General features: G+C 36.5%; 1 protein-coding gene across 2 annotated transcripts; it reads left to right on the plus strand.

Annotated features, from left to right (window-relative positions):
* Positions 1-6,889: 6,889 nt before the first annotated feature.
* zbtb32 (zinc finger and BTB domain containing 32) lies at positions 6,890-18,613 on the plus strand. Of its 2 annotated transcripts, none has more exons than XM_042423462.1 (5): positions 6,890-7,032; positions 9,909-10,952; positions 11,961-12,064; positions 14,177-14,344; positions 16,125-18,613. In XM_042423462.1, the coding sequence occupies exons 2-5, from the start codon at positions 9,940-9,942 to the stop codon at positions 16,352-16,354; spliced, it is 1,515 nt and encodes a 504-aa protein (XP_042279396.1). In that variant the 5' UTR covers positions 6,890-7,032; positions 9,909-9,939; the 3' UTR covers positions 16,355-18,613. The 2 variants fall into 2 exon arrangements, with proteins under 2 accessions (XP_042279396.1, XP_042279395.1); XM_042423461.1 differs by lacking the exon at positions 6,890-7,032 and adding an exon at positions 7,745-7,825.
* Positions 18,614-18,638: the final 25 nt, after the last annotated feature.

Genomic DNA, 18,638 nt, shown 5'->3' on the forward strand with positions numbered 1-18,638 from the left:
TCATCAGTCTGTAACTGTATGCTGAAATCCATACCAAAATCAGTTCCAAATCATTTATTTATGATGGTAGTTTTCTTTATAAACCTGCATTTGTCCATTCAGAGGAAAAGTCATGTACTTGTATTTTTTTTGAGAAGTTTGCTTTGAAATAAGCAAAAAGACTATCTTGAGTTACAGTTTAGCATTTATCATTTGTTCCTCTCATTAGGCAGGTAAATCGCAGGTTGTGGTTGCGTTATGACGGGTGAAGAGAAGTCATAGCCCTTGTATAATTTGTACAGCTACGTTAGTGAATGAAAACATTGTATGTTCACAGTTTAAGTCAGTTGATCTTGTAATGATACTACTGAAACCATAGATGAGAATAAGCTTGCCTGTGTTTCCCAAACCACTGAAGGTTTCCTACCAGCATTTAGCAGACTTAGAATGGTGTATACTGTAGTTACTCAAATCACATTTGTACGTACGTCCTCCTGTCGAATTCTAGACTTCTTTGTTGGTCTGTCCCCTTACCTCCCGATGAAATATAAACAATGTTATTGAGATTTTAATTGCTGCATTATTGCCTTTTACAATGCTGTGTTTTGGATGTAATTATTCTGTATTTTTTATTTGTATGTAATAATCAGTTGGATCAAGGGTCATGCTTTTCACTTGTAATTTTAGAAGCTTGTATGAGAAAACACTGACAAGTTTAATACGTTCAGAAATGTGAAATGTAGACAGGCATATGGCCTCTGCTTAATTGACAAGGAGTGGCACTAAGCACAAGTACAACCAAATTACTCCATTTGTGTACAGGTTGCAAAATGTTAAGACATTGATTCTGTCTGATTTCAATTTTACTGCATTGATTCTTGGGATGTTGATTGCATCATTGAGAGCTGTTCTTCATTTTCATTTTAACCAAAGACATGCTCCACTAGTAAGCAGACAGATATTCTAATTTGGCAAAAAAAAAAAAAATTCTCTGTCGTATAAATGTATTTGCAAGCAATCCGAGAAATTAAAACTGGTCAAGCTAATTAATAGTGTAATAAAAATGAATGACCCATAAAATGCTGCGTCTGTGCTTTTTGAATTACTCCCTCACTTGTACATTTTACCTCTATGAAAAGACTGACATATTTAGGAAACTTTATGCAGTAATCAAATGATGTAACCTGTGCAATAAACCCTGTGATCTAAAAACCACAGTCAAGAAGGGGAAACCGTCTGACTTACTCACCATGGAAAATGATGCTTTTCTTGTCCTGCATCTCCTCAGTTGAATTTCTCTGGAAAAAGAAACCTAAAGTTTGCTTGCGTAGACATGTGTTTTTGTGCCACATTATAATATAAATTCACTACTGAATGTTTTGACAGCATAAAGGAATTCAACTCATGAGAAATCTCCTTTGTATGTCAAACATTGCTCTAGTACAGTATGCTTCATAGTAAAACTTTCTACAGGGTTAAAATCTTAACCACGATTAAGATACGATGGACGATAAGATTTTCTCTCAGTTCTCAGTACAGAGTTTCAGTGACTCCTCAAGCCACAGTGTCATTTCTGTGAAGCCAAAATTGCAGTTCACTTCCTATGTCAGGAAAAGATACATGTGATGCAAATCATCTCATTGACCTATGTAAAGCTGAAGAATCAAGATATATGCCTCAGGGAATTCAGTTGTATTAACTTTGTTAATGAAGTTGTGTGTATTAGCTACAGGAGCAAAGGCATTTCATTTACATCACTAAAAACAACATAAGTTCAGAGAAAACCAACCAACACAGTGATATGCAGTACTTGTAAGCATGATAATACTTATGTACTCATTATAACATTGTTAGTAACTGATGAGTATTTTCCTTTGAACATCAAATGTACTGCGATGAGCAATGATATACTGTAGCTGACTGTTGATAATTTCCTTTCATGTCTAAGCAAATGACTGCTTTAATCAAATCATAGCCTTGAACTTTGTGTTGTGATAAGCATCAATAAACATCAGACCCTCGCTGAAACCGACTGATAAGTTGCCTTGACACAGTTCCCAAGCACCAATTAACTTGACAGTCACAAGTGTGCGTGGGCCTTACACTTCCTTCACCCACAAATTACACAGAAGTGTCAAGCCCCAGCCCCTAGCCCTGCACAGGTTCACTTCTTCCAAACCACAACACTGACGGGTAGTCCTGCTTACCCAGATTACTGTGAAAAAGTTCTGTGGCTGTACAGTGACAGTTTGCCATTGATGCCTCCAGCGCATCAGTCATCTTGGTAGTGGTTCCTCTGAAGTTTACTGCTCACAATCCGCCACTGTGGTAATGTAAGACAACTCATATTAACCCAGACCTTTATCACATTGCAGTCTGAGTGTGCGTTTTGTTTAGTTCAGTAACACTTTGATTCATTCAACAAAACAACAATATGAAACTTCTTCGTATGCAGAGATTAAAAACCTTGGTAGGTAGATCAAAGATGTTACTGCATGAGTTGCGTACTTGATGAATTAAAAGATTAATATCATTAACATCATATGAGATGTGTGGGCGCTAAAGGACATATACAAGCATTTACATCAGCTACCCCACACAGTTAGACACCTCAGTGAGTCAGCATTGATGCAGGGTAGGGTGTCTGATGGTGATTGTTCAACTGACAGTGAGGGGATAGCAGGTGCTAAAGAGTGTGTTGTGGGGGGACTGACAGTCTTGATATTACTTGTAGGTGAAGCCCTGTGCAGCAGTTCTTGCTGACTCCTTCCCATATAGCACAAGATGACATTTAAGTGTTGGTATAATGCTAATTTCTCTGAGAGGAACAGATGAGATCAGACTGTCCAGTGCCCTGAGCAACACTTAACAATAACTGCTCACACAGACAAAGGTATGCAGAGTAGCCCCAAATGTCAGCATGAACCTGTGCATAAACACGTGCACACACACATACACACATGCACACACACACACACACACACACACACACACACACACACACACACACACACACACACACACACAACACACTCAGTCAGATTAAGTTATCATGGATAATCAAGCATACAAGAAGTAATGTATATCTGGTCAAATATAAAACACATCCACTGGAGACAATCAGTTAAAAAAAACCTCAAGAAATGTCAAGTGTTCCTCCCTATGCATCAACATATCAACCTGTGATCACAGGAATTACAAGGAAACCACCCTGTGGTTAACACTACATGCAAGTACCATGACCATAAGTAACAAGTGTGAAGGACAAATAGTAAGTTTAAAAACTATATATTTGGCTCAGTAACTCACAGGATGAGAAATGGCTGGATTTCACAATAGTTGTGTCCTTTAAGCGATAATAGTGATGTTAACTCAGCTGTGCAACAAAATTTAAGGTATTCTTCATTTTTAATTTGTCTGTGCATGAGCCGATGGATGCAACTTGGGGTGTATTTCATCGTTCTCACGTTGAACTGCTCAGGCAGTCAGACTTTTTTCTACAATGTTTTGCAGCAAACTGTTAAGCATGCAAAAATAAAAAAAAACTCTGGAGTAAACCTTAAAAAACTATTCTGAATCTTTGCTTATTGTACTCACACCACTGGAACATCACAATACATGAAAAATGGGAGACAGCAGAAGAAATTGAAATAACAAATTTGAAAATTTCTTTTAGATTATACCTGTTACATGTAATGACTACTGAGAGATCTCGAACTTTAAACTATCTCAAGATTCTATCATAATAAATATCAGCTTTAAAAGCATTTCAGTGTATTTTCAATGGTGAATGATCAACATAATCTACTATTAAAAACAGGAAATCTCTGTTCACTTCTATCTTTGATTTCTATGTTCATAAGTTAATGCCGCACACTTGGTACCATATAAAGTGTCATCATGTGGCGTTACCCCAAAATAATATAAGATTACCTCTAACCTGTATTATAAACTGTAGAGGGTCTATTGAGCAAAAATCTGGGGTATAGAGTGTAAAATGTCAGATGGATACTATAACCATTCCTCACAAAGTCTCTTCACAAAATACAGTTGACCACACTCACAGCACTTGCCAACTTCTGCATTCTTAATTCTTAACTTTTAAGAAACCTACACATGCTACTAGTTTATAGTTTCGATGAAATTTCCTAGGACATAATGTTTCATTTACATCATTCTCAACTGATTCAATGCTAATTAATGGGCTGATTAAATAGCATAGTGTTGACTCACAGTGTACTATACGAAAGACCTGTTCAAAGCCTGACATATTAGTATCTCTTTCTTTACTTTATCTACACAGTGTTTGTATTCAAAATTTAACTCTTCAGTTGGATTAGATTATGTCCAATGGCAGGACTGTCTCTGTTGTCTCTTTATATGTGCGGTCTTATTGACTATCAGTATATTTTGATTGTAATATTTGAATTGTGATGGTTAAAATTCACCCTGCTTAGCCAGCTGTTTGTTTTCTTGTCATTACAAAAATATCCCTGCTGTAAGGAATCAGTACTGTGGTTAATGGTACCAACTGTTAATAGACCTGCAGACAACTAGAATTCAAATATCAAAGTCAGACATTCTCCAAAAAAGGAACTTAACATACTGTAATGGAGTTTGGTGTATCACAAAGCTTTGTTCTGCACCCGCTGCTATTTTAAGTACTATCTCTCTGATGTCATGCTGATGACACTCAACTCTATACATAAACTGGAAAGACTCACTTACCAGAAATTAAACAACAGACTCCCACAAATACCTTGTTCCTCAATCAAAAACAGAGATACTGCATTATACTACTTAACATTTTTGATAACTTAGTTCTTACACATTATTTAGTTTGTGCCAAATATCAAAGGCATATTTAAATTTAATTACTGAAAGCATACAATGTGAACAACAACAAATACTGTTTTTAATATCAGACAAACTAACATTAATAAAAGGTGGTTAAAAAACAACATTGCTGTCAGAATCATGTCCAAGACACAATAACATTACACCATCTTGTCCTCCTTTTGCTGCTCCCCATTTCATACCAGATGTGACATCAAAGGGTTTTTGCCATGAAATATTACATGGGCTTACACTGTCCTGATAATCAGATTTCATTGCATCAGAAATGCTGCCATCTGTTCTCCAATTGCATTTACAGGCTACAATCTATCCCAGCTGCTGAAAAGGAAACTGCAGAGTGCAGGTCTGACCAACTGTGTGTCAAATTTTGTTTTTGTTTCAGTTTGCTATCAACTTTTTTTTTTTTTTTTTTTTACGCTTACAGCAGGCCTGATAAGAAAAGGTCTGTCTTTACAAGGTCTTTTCATGGTTTTTTTTTCCTTTTCCTTCCAAATGAGGTTTTTCTAGGTTTCACCTACCTCGTGTTTTCTTAGAAGCTCCATTATTAAGAGACTGCCTTTTTCATTAACCATTTCATAGTGGCACAATTTTGAGAACAGTTGAATTTTTAGGCTATTTGGGAGCAGGTGAAACTCAAAATTACAGACACTGGCAAATACACTTGCCTATTTACAGCACACACTGAGCAATGTTCATTTGGAGTTGTGTTACTTTGTAAAATACAATATTCTTTTTCCTTTTAGCTCTGTTTTTGGTCTCTCAGTGTGGTGTTGGGTAGATCTGCAATGGATGTATCAGAAAACAGCTGCGACTAGACTATAGAAAGTTCACAAAACTACAATAATTATAACCATACAACATATCTGCATGTTTATATAGATATACACAATATTAACATACATTATAACATATTATATTATGTAACTTATATTATAAGCATTATCAACATTTTAGATAATTCTGTAGTTGGATTTATTTAAATGTTGCTTGATGCGCAATATCAAAATCAATTAATCAATTCAAAACATAACCACACTACAAGTTACTACATTTTTATTTAGACATGGTTCAATTTTGGCTTGATTGTGTGTTCCAGCTAACACAATTGGCCATGTTGTAGATGGAAAACAGTAGAATTAGCAGTGACAATGACTACATTGTATAGCAAAGAAAAAAATGGGGGCAAAAAAGCAAAAAACTGATGAAATTTAACAAAAAGTTCCTCTAAAAGTAACTATGAATATAATAGAGTTTAATAATTACAGTGAAATAGAAGAACAACTAGGCTGCTAATCAAAGCTAGTTTAATATGTAGTGTGCACTGCTTGATGAATAAATCTTTGAAGGCAAATAAAGGAGTCACAATGTATTCAACCATCAACTTCTACTTAAATAACCAGCTCCCTACCATTGGCCTATTTTTTTTCTTTTTTACAGGTTTTCATGCCGACATCTAACATATTGAAAGGACAATGCAGATATTGCTATTTTGAGGGTGCGTGTTTCACTGAAGCCTAGCCCTACATATCAGTACCACTGGGCTCTTGTCTGTACACTTCCTGTCACAGATCAGTGTCTTTGAAGTGGTTTTTTTGTCTCAGCACATAACAACCTATTAATGTAGTGACCAGCAAATGGTGCTGGAGGGGAGGAACTCATGTACTGCATTTACAGGTTTACAGCATCTATAGGGCAAGCAACATCCCTCTAACTGCTGTCCCTGTTTCTCTCCTCTGTCTCAGTCATATAGATGCACATGTGCACACGTAGTTTGATAATTTGGTCAAATAAAACCGTGCTCCATTTCAGAAAATGCACTTTTCTTACTTATGTTCAGTTTGTGTTTTAACATATAGGTTGTTGTATATACAGTAGAAGAGGTTGAGAATATTAAATAGTAAAAGTGCTTCACTGCTTTAAGCATAATGAACAAAACAAAATATAAAAGATAGCTGCTTTACTTAGAGGAAAGTCACCATCTATTATCACAAAAAAACAAGCTGCCTAGCACCATAATCAATGAACCAATGAGGGAGAGATAAGTTGAAGAGGAGGGACTGTGAAGACAAAAGAGGAAACCACCCTGTCCCTCACCAAAACCTGTACCCAGACAGACATGTCACTTTACAAGTCACTTCACAGTCATGATGCAAGGTAGCTCATCACTCTCCAGGGAGAATATTCACTAAACACTGGGTAAGTGCTACATTCACACAGCTTGCTGCTTCTAAACTTTCTGAGACTTAAAACCACAAGCAGATACACTTATAGCTCATCCTTGGACTATTTAGCTATTTTCTGTGATGTACTGTGAACAAAACCTAGTGCGCTGCTATTGATCTTCAGTTGCCTGTGAAGACTTTTAGATCAAGCTTGTCTCTTGTTCCTTACATGTTAGCTGTGGGGAGGGCTGTCTGTAAGCTCATGTCCTGTCAGAGGATGTGTAAATCTGACATGCATGCAAGGTTTTCCCCTGTGTAAGCAATGAGATAGTACTGCGCCTGCAAGGAGCTCAAAGATCTGCTAACTATGTCACAACTCTGCAAGAGTGCATTGTAGATTTGAGCAACATCAGGGGGAGTTTGATTACTGCACAAGCAAGCTAAATGCCAAATCAAATGTATTGTAAGAATATTTAGACAAAGTTAGACAATTGTGAATGTAAGGACTGGGAGCAGAATAGACCAGAATACAAAACAAAACAGAATTAATTTATAGGCCTGCAGCCTCAGGAGAGAACCAGCACAAGCATTACTTTAACACAAAATTTAAAATTATACAGTGTATATGTTAAGTGCATTACATCAATGTAAACATGAAGACAGTCAAAACATTTAAAGGTACAGTGTAAGAAATAGATTAAAATTAAGTGCATGAATTATCTCTCTGCTGGCCACTGACACACAAAAACATTTCTGAACTCTCTGCAAATGAAAAGAGAACATCGCTATGAAGATCAGAGGTTTGTACATAAAATGACATTGTTAACGTAAGTGGCTTTTATGTTATTTATAAAGAAATACATTTTGAAACACTATAGTGCGGAAACACTATAGCCGCACTATGACTGGTGTCATAGCGCGGCTACTATGACTACTAATACAATTACACTATTATATATTAATAATATAATAATTATTATTATGGTTATTATTATTATCAATTAAAATGACTATTGTACAGAATGCACAACTAGATACTACATAGTAATTTTAATTTGGCATAAAAATAATTTGCGTCACTTGATAAACACTGGTGACTATGATGTAATATAATATAATATTATACCTATATATATATATATATATATATATATACACACACACACCTACACACACACATATATATGTGTGTGTGTGTGTGTGTGTGTGTGTGTATGTATATATATGTATATATGTGTGTGCATATATACATATATATATATATATATATACATACACACACACACACATATATATATATATATATATATATATATATATATACACACACACACACAAATCAAACTTTTGACTGGTATTGTAATATGTAGTATTGTAACATATAAGTGTAATATGACAATTTTAACCAGGCAGCGCATTTGATAGCCGTAAATGAGGTGGCGACCAAAACGGTCTACAGTACTGCTTTATACTCATGTGCGCAATAGGCTTCACTGAACTTAAGCATACTTGATTAGCACGATACTTTCCCTACATACCCTGTCTTCTACATTTGTGCTCAACATTGTGCAGTCAACATTATAAATTTTGTGATTTTTGTCAAATGAATGAATTCATACTAAACCAAAACCTTAAGCTTGCTGTAAATCTGCTTCTGATACGGTCGCTGCTCTACTGTCACTTTCACTCTCAGCACTACGTGCTTTACCACCAACATATTATACATTACTGTTTCCATCATTATTCAGTTATAATTAAGGTAAGCGACTACTATATTAGAATAACAAGAACAAAATTTTCTTATAAAACAATTCAGAAAATTATCTTATCGATTATTGCTCTTTGGTGCAACACTTTTTTAAAAAATGAGTGCGTAAAAAATGGATGAACATTTAAATTTAAATTCCAGTAACGAGACAACTAAATGTCATTTCGTTTCACATCTACTTTCCATTTACAGTCATCATCAGATGATCGAGTGGGGTTGCTCTGTAATGGCTCACAGTGGCTGTGACCTCTGCAGCAGAAACCAACCACACACTGTATACTAATCATAAAAGTTCATTAGACTTCAGACTGTGTGAAGATGACAACCTGTCATGCATCCGGTAGTTCTGACATACTGGCACATCTTATTCTTTTTCATTTTCATCCGCTCACTCTCAATTTTAGATGTAAAATTCCGAATATTTCTGCAACATACTTACGTATTTACTTTTTCCACCTCCACACACTCTTGTATTTTATGTTTATGATCCCCGAATATTGTCTTATTGTTGTTGATGTTCAAACTTTACTCATGTTTACTCGTGTGTACAGTCATTAGTCATGGTTTCATATACTGTTAGGGCTTTGTGGCTTTAGAGTGTGTATGAGAGCACAGAATATCAAAGCTTTCACAAAACAGAGTACATTTCCACACATCAACCAGACATTCAGACACAATATCAGACACAGCTGTGATTGAGGAACATTTTATTGCAGATTTTTAAAGCCCTATACAATAAATAATGTCAATTCACTAGAACAGCGTTGTGTAGATAGAAATAATTGGGTCTTATTTGCGTTAAAATAAAATCCATATCAGTTTTAGAACTGTTTTGCAAACTATTTACTATCAGAGATGCAGTATCACACCAACCAAAGAAGGACTACAATCACCTCGGGTACATTCTGCCCCCTCAATTCTCATTAGAGGTAAACCTAGTGTCTGGAAAGGATGGAAAACAGTACAAACCACAGAGAAACATATTATCTGTTGATCACTGAAATAATTTTCCTATTTACAATTTAGCATTTCTAGAAATGTCACATACCTGGTAACAACCTGGCAAATGGATGGAACTTATTTTAACTCCTTGTTGACATAATGTGATTTGATCTTTTGTTCCCTTGACCTTCTCTTCTCAGATTTTTGTTAATATTGCTACCAACTTCAGAAATGATCCGCATCAACAACACCCAATACTTCCACTTCCTGCAGCAGGCCGATGCTTTGCGTCGCTCAGGGTTGTTCTGTGATGCCATCATCTCGGTAAAGAGTCAAATTTTCAGGGCTCATCGGCTCGTACTGGCCTGTGCAAGCAGAACACTAGCACAGCAGCTAGCCCAGGGAGACGTAGACAGCCCAGTCCACTGCACTCTTGAATATTTCTTACCCCGCACCTTCCAGCAAGTCCTGGACTTCACCTACACTCAGACTCTTGAGGTGTCTGTGGATGACCTGCACCTGCTGCTGAGAGCTGCTCAGCTATTGGAGATGCAGCCACTGGAGGACCAGTGCCGGAAGCAGCTGGACACCCTCGACTACAGAGAAGCAGACAAAAGAAGAGAAATTACAGATGTGAAAGAAGAAAAAGAAAGAACAGAGGAGACAGATCAAAAGAAAAAGGGAAATCTAGTGCAAGAGGAGAAACTCCAAGAGACTTCTCCCCCAGGGAATGAAGCAAGCGACAGCATTGTCACAAAAAACCTTTCCCCCCCTGATCCTGCTAAGAGCCGCAACAGTCCACCATCCCCTAGAAAGAGGCCCAGACTGTCAGCAATGCCCTACAACAGAGACAGTGTCATTACCAGGCCTGTCACGAGCACGTCCTCTTTCTCCTCTCCTTGGACTTTCCCTACAAATATGTGGAACTCTGTAACCACCTTGAAGCGGAAAGCAGAAAACTATTCAAACTTAATAGCAGCTCACCGACTCCAGTCCCCAAACCAGTCCTCTGTAGCATACCCAATCTCCCTCTCCACTCCCCACATGTTCCCCCTCCTGGTCTCTCATTTTCAAGCCCCGGCTCACAGCTCTGTAATGGGCTACTCAAGCTTTCATTCACGTTATACACCAAACCTTTACGCTGGGTCTACAGGGATGGGGAGCATAATCAAGCAAGGCCTGTTGAAAAGAAAAAAACCCAGCCAGAGAGCTTTTACTGGGACCATCCAAACCAGTGAGCTGAGGTAAGTCAGCCCTCAGACACAAATGTATGTGTTGCATGTTTTTAATTTTAATCATTTGTCTCTGTATTTTAACTGTCACAGAGTCATTTAGAATCCCCTAACTTGCTCAGTTGTTCCCTTGCGACAGCTGCAGACCTGACTCACTGCTGTTTGGGTAGATGTGTGCAATCAAGCCTCCTGCACTTTCCAACTAGAGCAATTTCCCCTGTTAACCCTTCCCTGCCAGTCCCAGTCAAACTCTTTTGCCAAATTAAAATCATTGCTGTATACCTTGTACAGTTTCCAGACCAAACACAAGAGAGAAAAAAGAAATGCAAGTTAATTTTGCAATAAATCTAAAGTTTTAGCATGGTTTTGCTTAAAAGTTGGATTGAAACCAATTATACTTTGTTTGAATTCTGAATGAATTTACCACTGCCCTTTCATGACACTAAAAAGTATATTAAAAAACCCTGTTGACTTCATTTTTGGGTGATTTACCTCTTTTTTTCAAGTCTTTGCATCTTGTACAGTGTTCCACACATTGTAACTGAATAGTGTGTAAAGGGGAGCCCCCTAAATTTCTCCCCTCCTTTGCAGAATTCAAGATTTTCCACCCACTGAAACCGTGTTTCAGTGTTTAGAATGGGTGCGTCTGTACCACATGAAATTGTTTAAATTGTCCTTGCATCTTTGTGGAAAAAAAAGCTATTTTTCAGTGTCACTTCATAATCCTGTTCTTTCTTCTCTACCGTTATATGAGAGGTAAACAAGCTTTTACCCTAAATGAGTGTTATACATATCTTGTGGTTGAGGATTGAGAGGAAGGAAAGGGTGTTTAAGGATGTTATCTGTGATGATACATTATGTTGTAAATATATGCAGAGTGACAGTTTTCATTTGAAGAAGAGACTTTTCCTTGCTTTATATTTCTCCAGTTATGCACCTCTGTTGAACACATTATTGTTAAAGAGATACAATCAGAGTCATTTTTTGCAACAGTTGCATCAGAAAATATATTTTCCACAGTTTCCCTGAAGTGCCCAAAGCCAGTGCAGAAAGAGTTAAAGACTGCCAGCATTGCAGTCTCGTTGGTGATCCAGTTCTGCGGGAGTCAGCCTCCACACCTTCAGGTAATGATATGATTATGACAAACAGAAAACACAACTTAATGTTTTTTTAATGATCACAACACATCAAACTTACTGTTATTACTATACAGTAAGATGAAGCCTGTCACAGTGGTTGTCCTGTTGTAGAACTGATCAATTTAACATGATAGCAAGACAGTTCTTGCTGTGACCCCTAACCTCGGAAGACTCCATCTACGTAGCTACGCAATGGAAAGTGATAAAAAGAGTTGTGGTTTTGAGAGCATAGCGCAGCAGGAGCAGTAGTGTGGTTACTAGATACAGCTAGATACATGCAGTACAGTATGTACTGCATCGCAACGGTGGTTTGTCCTATACCAAAAATATATGTTGATTTTTTTATATAATGAATTCCTTTTATGTAAGTCACTGCAATTACACTAAGTCACTTAAACCAACAGCTTGTGTGCGTTATGTGTATACATGCATATGTGTGTATGATTGTACAATCAAGCTGATAAACATGTTTTATCTGATGTTCAATATCTCTGTTCAATGGAACATTATGTTCATACTTCAAGAGATTAGGGTAAAACTCCTTTACAAATGTCTTACTGCACTGCAGTGTAATAACTTAGGACAAGTACTAAAAGTATATAATAGTACTCAAGAACCTATTGAAAAACTATATCTCTAATAAATTATTACATATAATATGCATTATTATAAGTGTAACAACACTTTATTTATACAACATTTGTATAACTAAAGCATTTAAGCACCTGAGTTCAGTGTTGCTGAGTAATGTCTCTCTCTCTCTATCCTTAGCTTTTCCTTTTATTAAGTTATATTAATAAAGCCATTAAGATAAATAAAGTAAAAGGCATTATCTACATAAGAAGTCTTTTAAAGTGAGACGTGAGGAAAAATATTGGACAGGAAACACGCTAATGACAGCAAGTCTCAGTAGGTTGTGTGTGTGGTGAGCGTTCAATTGTTGTGGTTTATTCTCTCAATTTCCCCCACTACAGTACACCCCCTTCTTATTTCAGCATCCTGTCTATACTATCCTGTTTTCACTTGAGAAACTAAAAAAAAAAGAATATAAGATACCAAAAGGCTTTAGTAGCTACCTTAACCTCAAAATCACACCTTTGTAATTTAAGACTTGGTAGATGCAGACAAGACACAAATGCAGAGTGACAGGAAAGTAAATGTGTACAAACTGACTTTATTGTCCTGCAACAGGATGTTGACCAAAAACAGATGTGTGCCTCTGAAACATAATGAGAATACTGTAGCAATATATTATTATATATAATACATCATGTTTTGTTTTGTTTTGTTTTCTTTTCTTTTCTTTTCTTTTCTTTTCTTTTCTTTTCTTTTCTTTTATAACTAGTTCAAGTCAATGAGGTCAGTGAGTATTTTAATCCTGTGACAGCTACTGTCGACTTTAGCAAGACTGAAAAAACTTACTGCACTGCGTCACAGTGCCTTTACAAATGAATTAGGGCTGCAACTAATAATTATTTTCATTATCAATTAATCTGCTGATTATTTTCTCAATTAATCAATTAATGCTTTGGTCTCTGCAATGTTAGAAAATAGTCCAAACAACAGTCCAAATGAAAGATATTTCATTTACAATGATATAGAAAACAGAAAAGCATCAATCTATCCACTAATTAATGAATTGACTAATCATTTCTGCAAGTAATTGGTCATTTTGATGGCTCATTGTGGCTTAATGCGGATGTCTATGAGCACGTTAGTTTGACAACATAACAAATAATCTAGTCACAAAAAGAGTGAAAGGCAGAAAACAAGACCCCATTTATTCTGATATCATCTATCTAAAACTGGTCTGTGTTTATCTTCAATAGTTTATGTCTCTTTTACAAAACAGTTCTGAATGTACATACTCATGTTCATCTATTAGTGTTTGAGCAAACATGAATGAACAGGTGGGGGTTGCTATCGTACTTTCTATCATACACTTTTACAGGACTTCCATCTGTTGAAGGAATTGAATTCACAGGTCCTGCTGACATTTAAACTGTGATATGGTGTTTTTGTGTACAGCCAGGCCCCTTTGCCCACCGCAGTATTCACACTTTCACCTATTGTCCCCCCATCCTGTTGTTTGAACAGAGGTGGCCTGTTCGGGGTGTAGGTTCTGTGGAAGAGGAAATGCAGCACAGCATGAACCACAATCCCATCGACAAGACCACAGAGGAGAAAAACCCTACCAGTGCCAACACTGTCCCAAGAAGTTTAGTCTGAAACATCAACTGGACACACACCACCGAGTTCACACCGGTACGCACTCTATCTAATCTGTGATACAAAAGCACAGAAACTTGGTGAACATATTGATTTATTAGTCTGTTACCTTAGTCGAAGTGACTGCAAACTGTAAGTAACATTTATGTTTTTTGTTTTGTTTAAAGTGGTACTGAACTTTGTAGGCTTGTAGCTTGACTGGTTAGACATTACATATTTTCAGATGTAAGACTATGCCTGCCCACAATAGGTAAAAAAAAAAAATTATACTGTGGGACATTTAGAACAAAAACTACAAAGAATTTCAATATTCAATTTTCTCTTTGTCCAAAAAAAAAGAAGTGTTAGAAAAGTACAAGAGAATTTGTGTACTTTGGCTTTAAAAAACAAAGCCAATCAAATAAAATTACAACGACAGTATCTGAAAAGCAAGAATAGTTTAATAGTTTAGGATTGGTCTTACGTCGCGTCAGTCCGTAGGAGGTCTCAAATCGGAGATAAATTAGTTGTTCGCATGGTACGGCAACTTACAAGCAAAAGACGAGATGTATGACTAATTTTCACTGGCACTTTAAAAAAATTCACTTTTTTCTTAGCGTATAGGACTGTGTCAGGACTTTTGAATGTTTTATGCCATTTAGACTACTAATTAGTACGTATGATTTGCATTACTGCTACTCATCCTCCAAAGCAGACTGTTGTGTTTTAGATTTTGGATTATCTTCCAGGCAGCCGACAGTTTCCACTCAGTTTACTACTACGAAACTCATCTAGTAGAAACTTGAAACTTGCAGACTTGAAACTTGTGCGAGATAGCAAATCCATTCATCTATGGAGAACATCATGCTGCTGTTAATGCTGTCAACGTTAACGTCAACATCATTACTCAATGATAATACAAAAGAAATTTCAAATGAGTGTCCCTGTACAACTTTACCATGTAATTATGAATGGCGACAACAATAAAATCAACCAAAATATTCACTGTGATAAATATCAAACATTTTTTTCTGCACATTAAATTAAAAAAGTGTAAGTCATGACCAAAAGCACCCGTTTAAAATTGATTAGCAACACTCAACACTCATTAGGCTATATATAGGTTAAAACCTACTAAACCACAGGAATAGCTGACAATATTTTCCTTTAAAAAGACCAGCATTCAAGATGATCTGTCATCCTAAAATAATATGAGCAATTTTGATGACTCCCGTAATCTAAAACCTTTGTCCTAATCTCTTGTCCTAAAATTGAAAGTTGTATCTTGTACAGTATGTCTTGCTAGCTGCTCTGTTTTAAAAGTTTCTTGTTGGGTTTTAATGATACCTCTATTTAGATCATTGAGATACTACATATTATTGTGAGCTACTAAACCGGAATCCAATTTTTTGTATGCATAAGCATACAAAAAGCTGATTTTGATCAAGTATTCAATTTGTTAAATATTGTTAAACTACATGCACACACACATGCTCACATAATTTGTTAATCTAATTTTTGTTCAGAATGAAAACTAATATCTATTCAGTTTCTCTTTTGATTTTTTTGCTCATCAACATGCAATCATAGAGTGTGTAACTGTTTCGATGGAGATCTGAAGGCCCAGTTTAGTTGATTTCACCCTAAATTAAACACTTGATCTTTGAAAAGGAAAATATTTAACAGCATTAATCAATTGCAGTCTGGGAAACTGGCATAACATGCATGTACTTTTAATATCTAAAGGTATGAGACCCTCTCTAAAATGAACACTCCCTTTCCTCTTCCCCCACTGTCTTCCTTCCTCCCCCCCGTGCTTTCTTGTTCCTGCTTCAAGGGGAGAAACCCTTCGAATGTCGTCTCTGTGGTCAGCGCTCACGGGACTACTCAGCCATGATCAAGCACCTGCGGACTCATGGCGGGGCCGCTCCCTACCAGTGCACAGTGTGCCTGGAGTTCTGCAGCAGCCTGGTTGCCATGCAGAGACACATCAAAAGCCACGCAGTGCAGGACTTCCCTCCTAACTGGAGCATCAACAGCACCTACCTGTACACCTCACACATCTGAGCCATGCCTTACAACACTCTGACCTCCATCTATACAAAGTTCTCATTGATGTTGCTTCAGTATGTGCCTTTCATTTGAGTCACAAACCATCTGTTTTCCTGAAAGAAAAATCCATAATGATGTCTGAAAGACCCAGAAGGTCCTTTAATATCATTTATCATTGTTTTGAAGGTATGATAATACATGAGATGCAAAAAGTTCACAGCGGTAACATCTATACAAACTGAAACTGCTTTGCATTCACATTCAAACAACAGTACAGAGAAATGCTGCACTTATTTCCAATGACAGGTCAGAAAAGGTTTTGAAAGTGCTTACCATTTCATATTATGTCTTGTACGTGCATTAAAGCCACATCAACAGCTCAATGAGTGACGCAGGAATCTTCCCTTGTGCCACTGGTGTAAACTTTGTAAGTTTGACCTAGGTTTATAGCGCCCTCATGAGGGCAATCACTGTAACAACCAGTTTTTACTGTACTTTTGCTCTCAAATGCATCACTATGTCAAAATTGGACCAGTGCATGAGATATTATATTTGCTGAAACATAGTCTACATTCATTGATCCAGATTTAAACAGAATGAAAAAAAAAAAAAATCCATATTTGCCATGATGCGTAACCGCTTTGATTAAAATTCAAATGATATCATCCTTTGAAATATTCATTTGACTTTGTTCAGCGCTTGTGTAATTTTACTCTCACAGAACAGACCAGAAACAGAAAGAGACGATTGGAGGAGAAAGGGGTTTTCCTAGAGTCAGGCAACACCCAGTGCTTGGCAGAACAGACAAGCAACAAAACTCAGCCAAATTCCACATATGCTAACATTCAAAAGTTTATATGTAATAAAATGTCCTGGTAAGCTAACGCCAAGACTGGAGGGTTCATTCATCTGCCCTGGTTCATTGGATGAGTTGAGAGGAGTTCTTTCTAGCTAGTCTAGCATTTTCTTATTTTTTATTCTTCCTTTAGTGGATTTTCTGTACTGTCAGCCACTGATGTCAGGCTGCCAACTCACTGGTTGCGGTTCAGAGACGTGGATCCTAAAATTGGTCTCAAAAGTGGTATTTAGCAACTGCCACACCTCTCTAAAAGCAACACACAAATTATATGACTCTCAAGTTATCCCAGAGGTTCTCATATGTATGTATACAGTATATAACCATGCACATTGCTCACAAGAGAGAGCTTTATGTAGAGATCTTGGGCCTGGGTCCACTGAAAGCTATTTGTTGATTTGTACAGCATTACCTTAATGTATATGAGAGAGAAAATTAATAAATAATTGTTTAACACATATTTCATGGGCTCATCTTTAATTCATGGGCTTTAATGGATCATTATGCCATGTTTTAGAGATTACTAATTCACCAAATAAACAAGCTAAAACACAATATCTTAGCAACTTTTTACACATAATAAAGGGCATATACATGTAAGTATTACAGGAAGAGCAAGGGGAACAGCTGAGGACAACTCTCATTCAGAAAATTCAAAATTATGATGGTAAAGATGGTAAATAAACGTATTTTACATAGTGTTGAACATTTTCTACTTCTACATGACACCATTAATGATCATTAAATATCAACTCTGCCAAGCAAAGAGAAAACTTTAGTGTACTTGTGTATGATCATGTTAAACATTTGTTTATCAGTGAATTGACTTCATATATATTGTGTACAGTAATGCATTACTACTTGACTCAAAGATGTCTGAATGTGGTTAACATAAGAATGCATTATGTGCATGTGGTGTTTGTTTATTTCTGTGAATTGAGACTGTTTTTGTGTGTATTTCAGAATATACGTTAACGCTCTTGACAAAAAAGAAATTCAAATTTAAATAATACATTATACATCATCAAAAGACAGAACCATATACCTTACTTGTGACAGTGTGGACAGTGTTTTAAGTTAGCAATCACATAAACTGACTTATACCAAAAAGTTTTCATTATTGGCCCAGCAACATATGTACATAACATTGTAATCAGTATGTGTGTGTGTGTGTACTTATACAACTGGTGTTGTGGGGACATAAATTTATACAGTCACATTGTGAGGACTTTCACCCCTTTTGGGTACAAAAAGCAAGTAAATCAATCAAACTTTTAGGGTGAGGATTTGGTTTAACATTAAGGTCGAGTTAGGGTTAGGAAAGTAGTGGTTAGGGTTAGAGAAAGTCTCCAGGAAATGAATCTAAGTCAATGTAATGTCCACTGAGGTGATGGAAACATAACTGTGTAAATAACAACAACAACAATAATAATAATAATAATA

The sequence above is a fragment of the Thunnus maccoyii genome, chromosome 10 (genome assembly GCF_910596095.1).
Source record: "Thunnus maccoyii chromosome 10, fThuMac1.1, whole genome shotgun sequence".
Taxonomy (NCBI): domain Eukaryota; kingdom Metazoa; phylum Chordata; class Actinopteri; order Scombriformes; family Scombridae; genus Thunnus; species Thunnus maccoyii.

Bases quoted from the DNA above. Each gene is read 5' to 3' on its own strand.
- zbtb32 (XM_042423461.1), top strand. From the start codon at position 7,767: ATGAAAAGAGAACATCGCTATGAAGATCAGAGGTTTGTACATAAAATG. The intron at 7,826-9,908 runs GTAAGTGGCTTT...TTCTCTTCTCAG, and splicing joins CATAAAATGACATTGTTAAC to ATTTTTGTTAATATTGCTAC. The intron at 10,953-11,960 runs GTAAGTCAGCCC...TATTTTCCACAG, and splicing joins ATCCAAACCAGTGAGCTGAG to TTTCCCTGAAGTGCCCAAAG.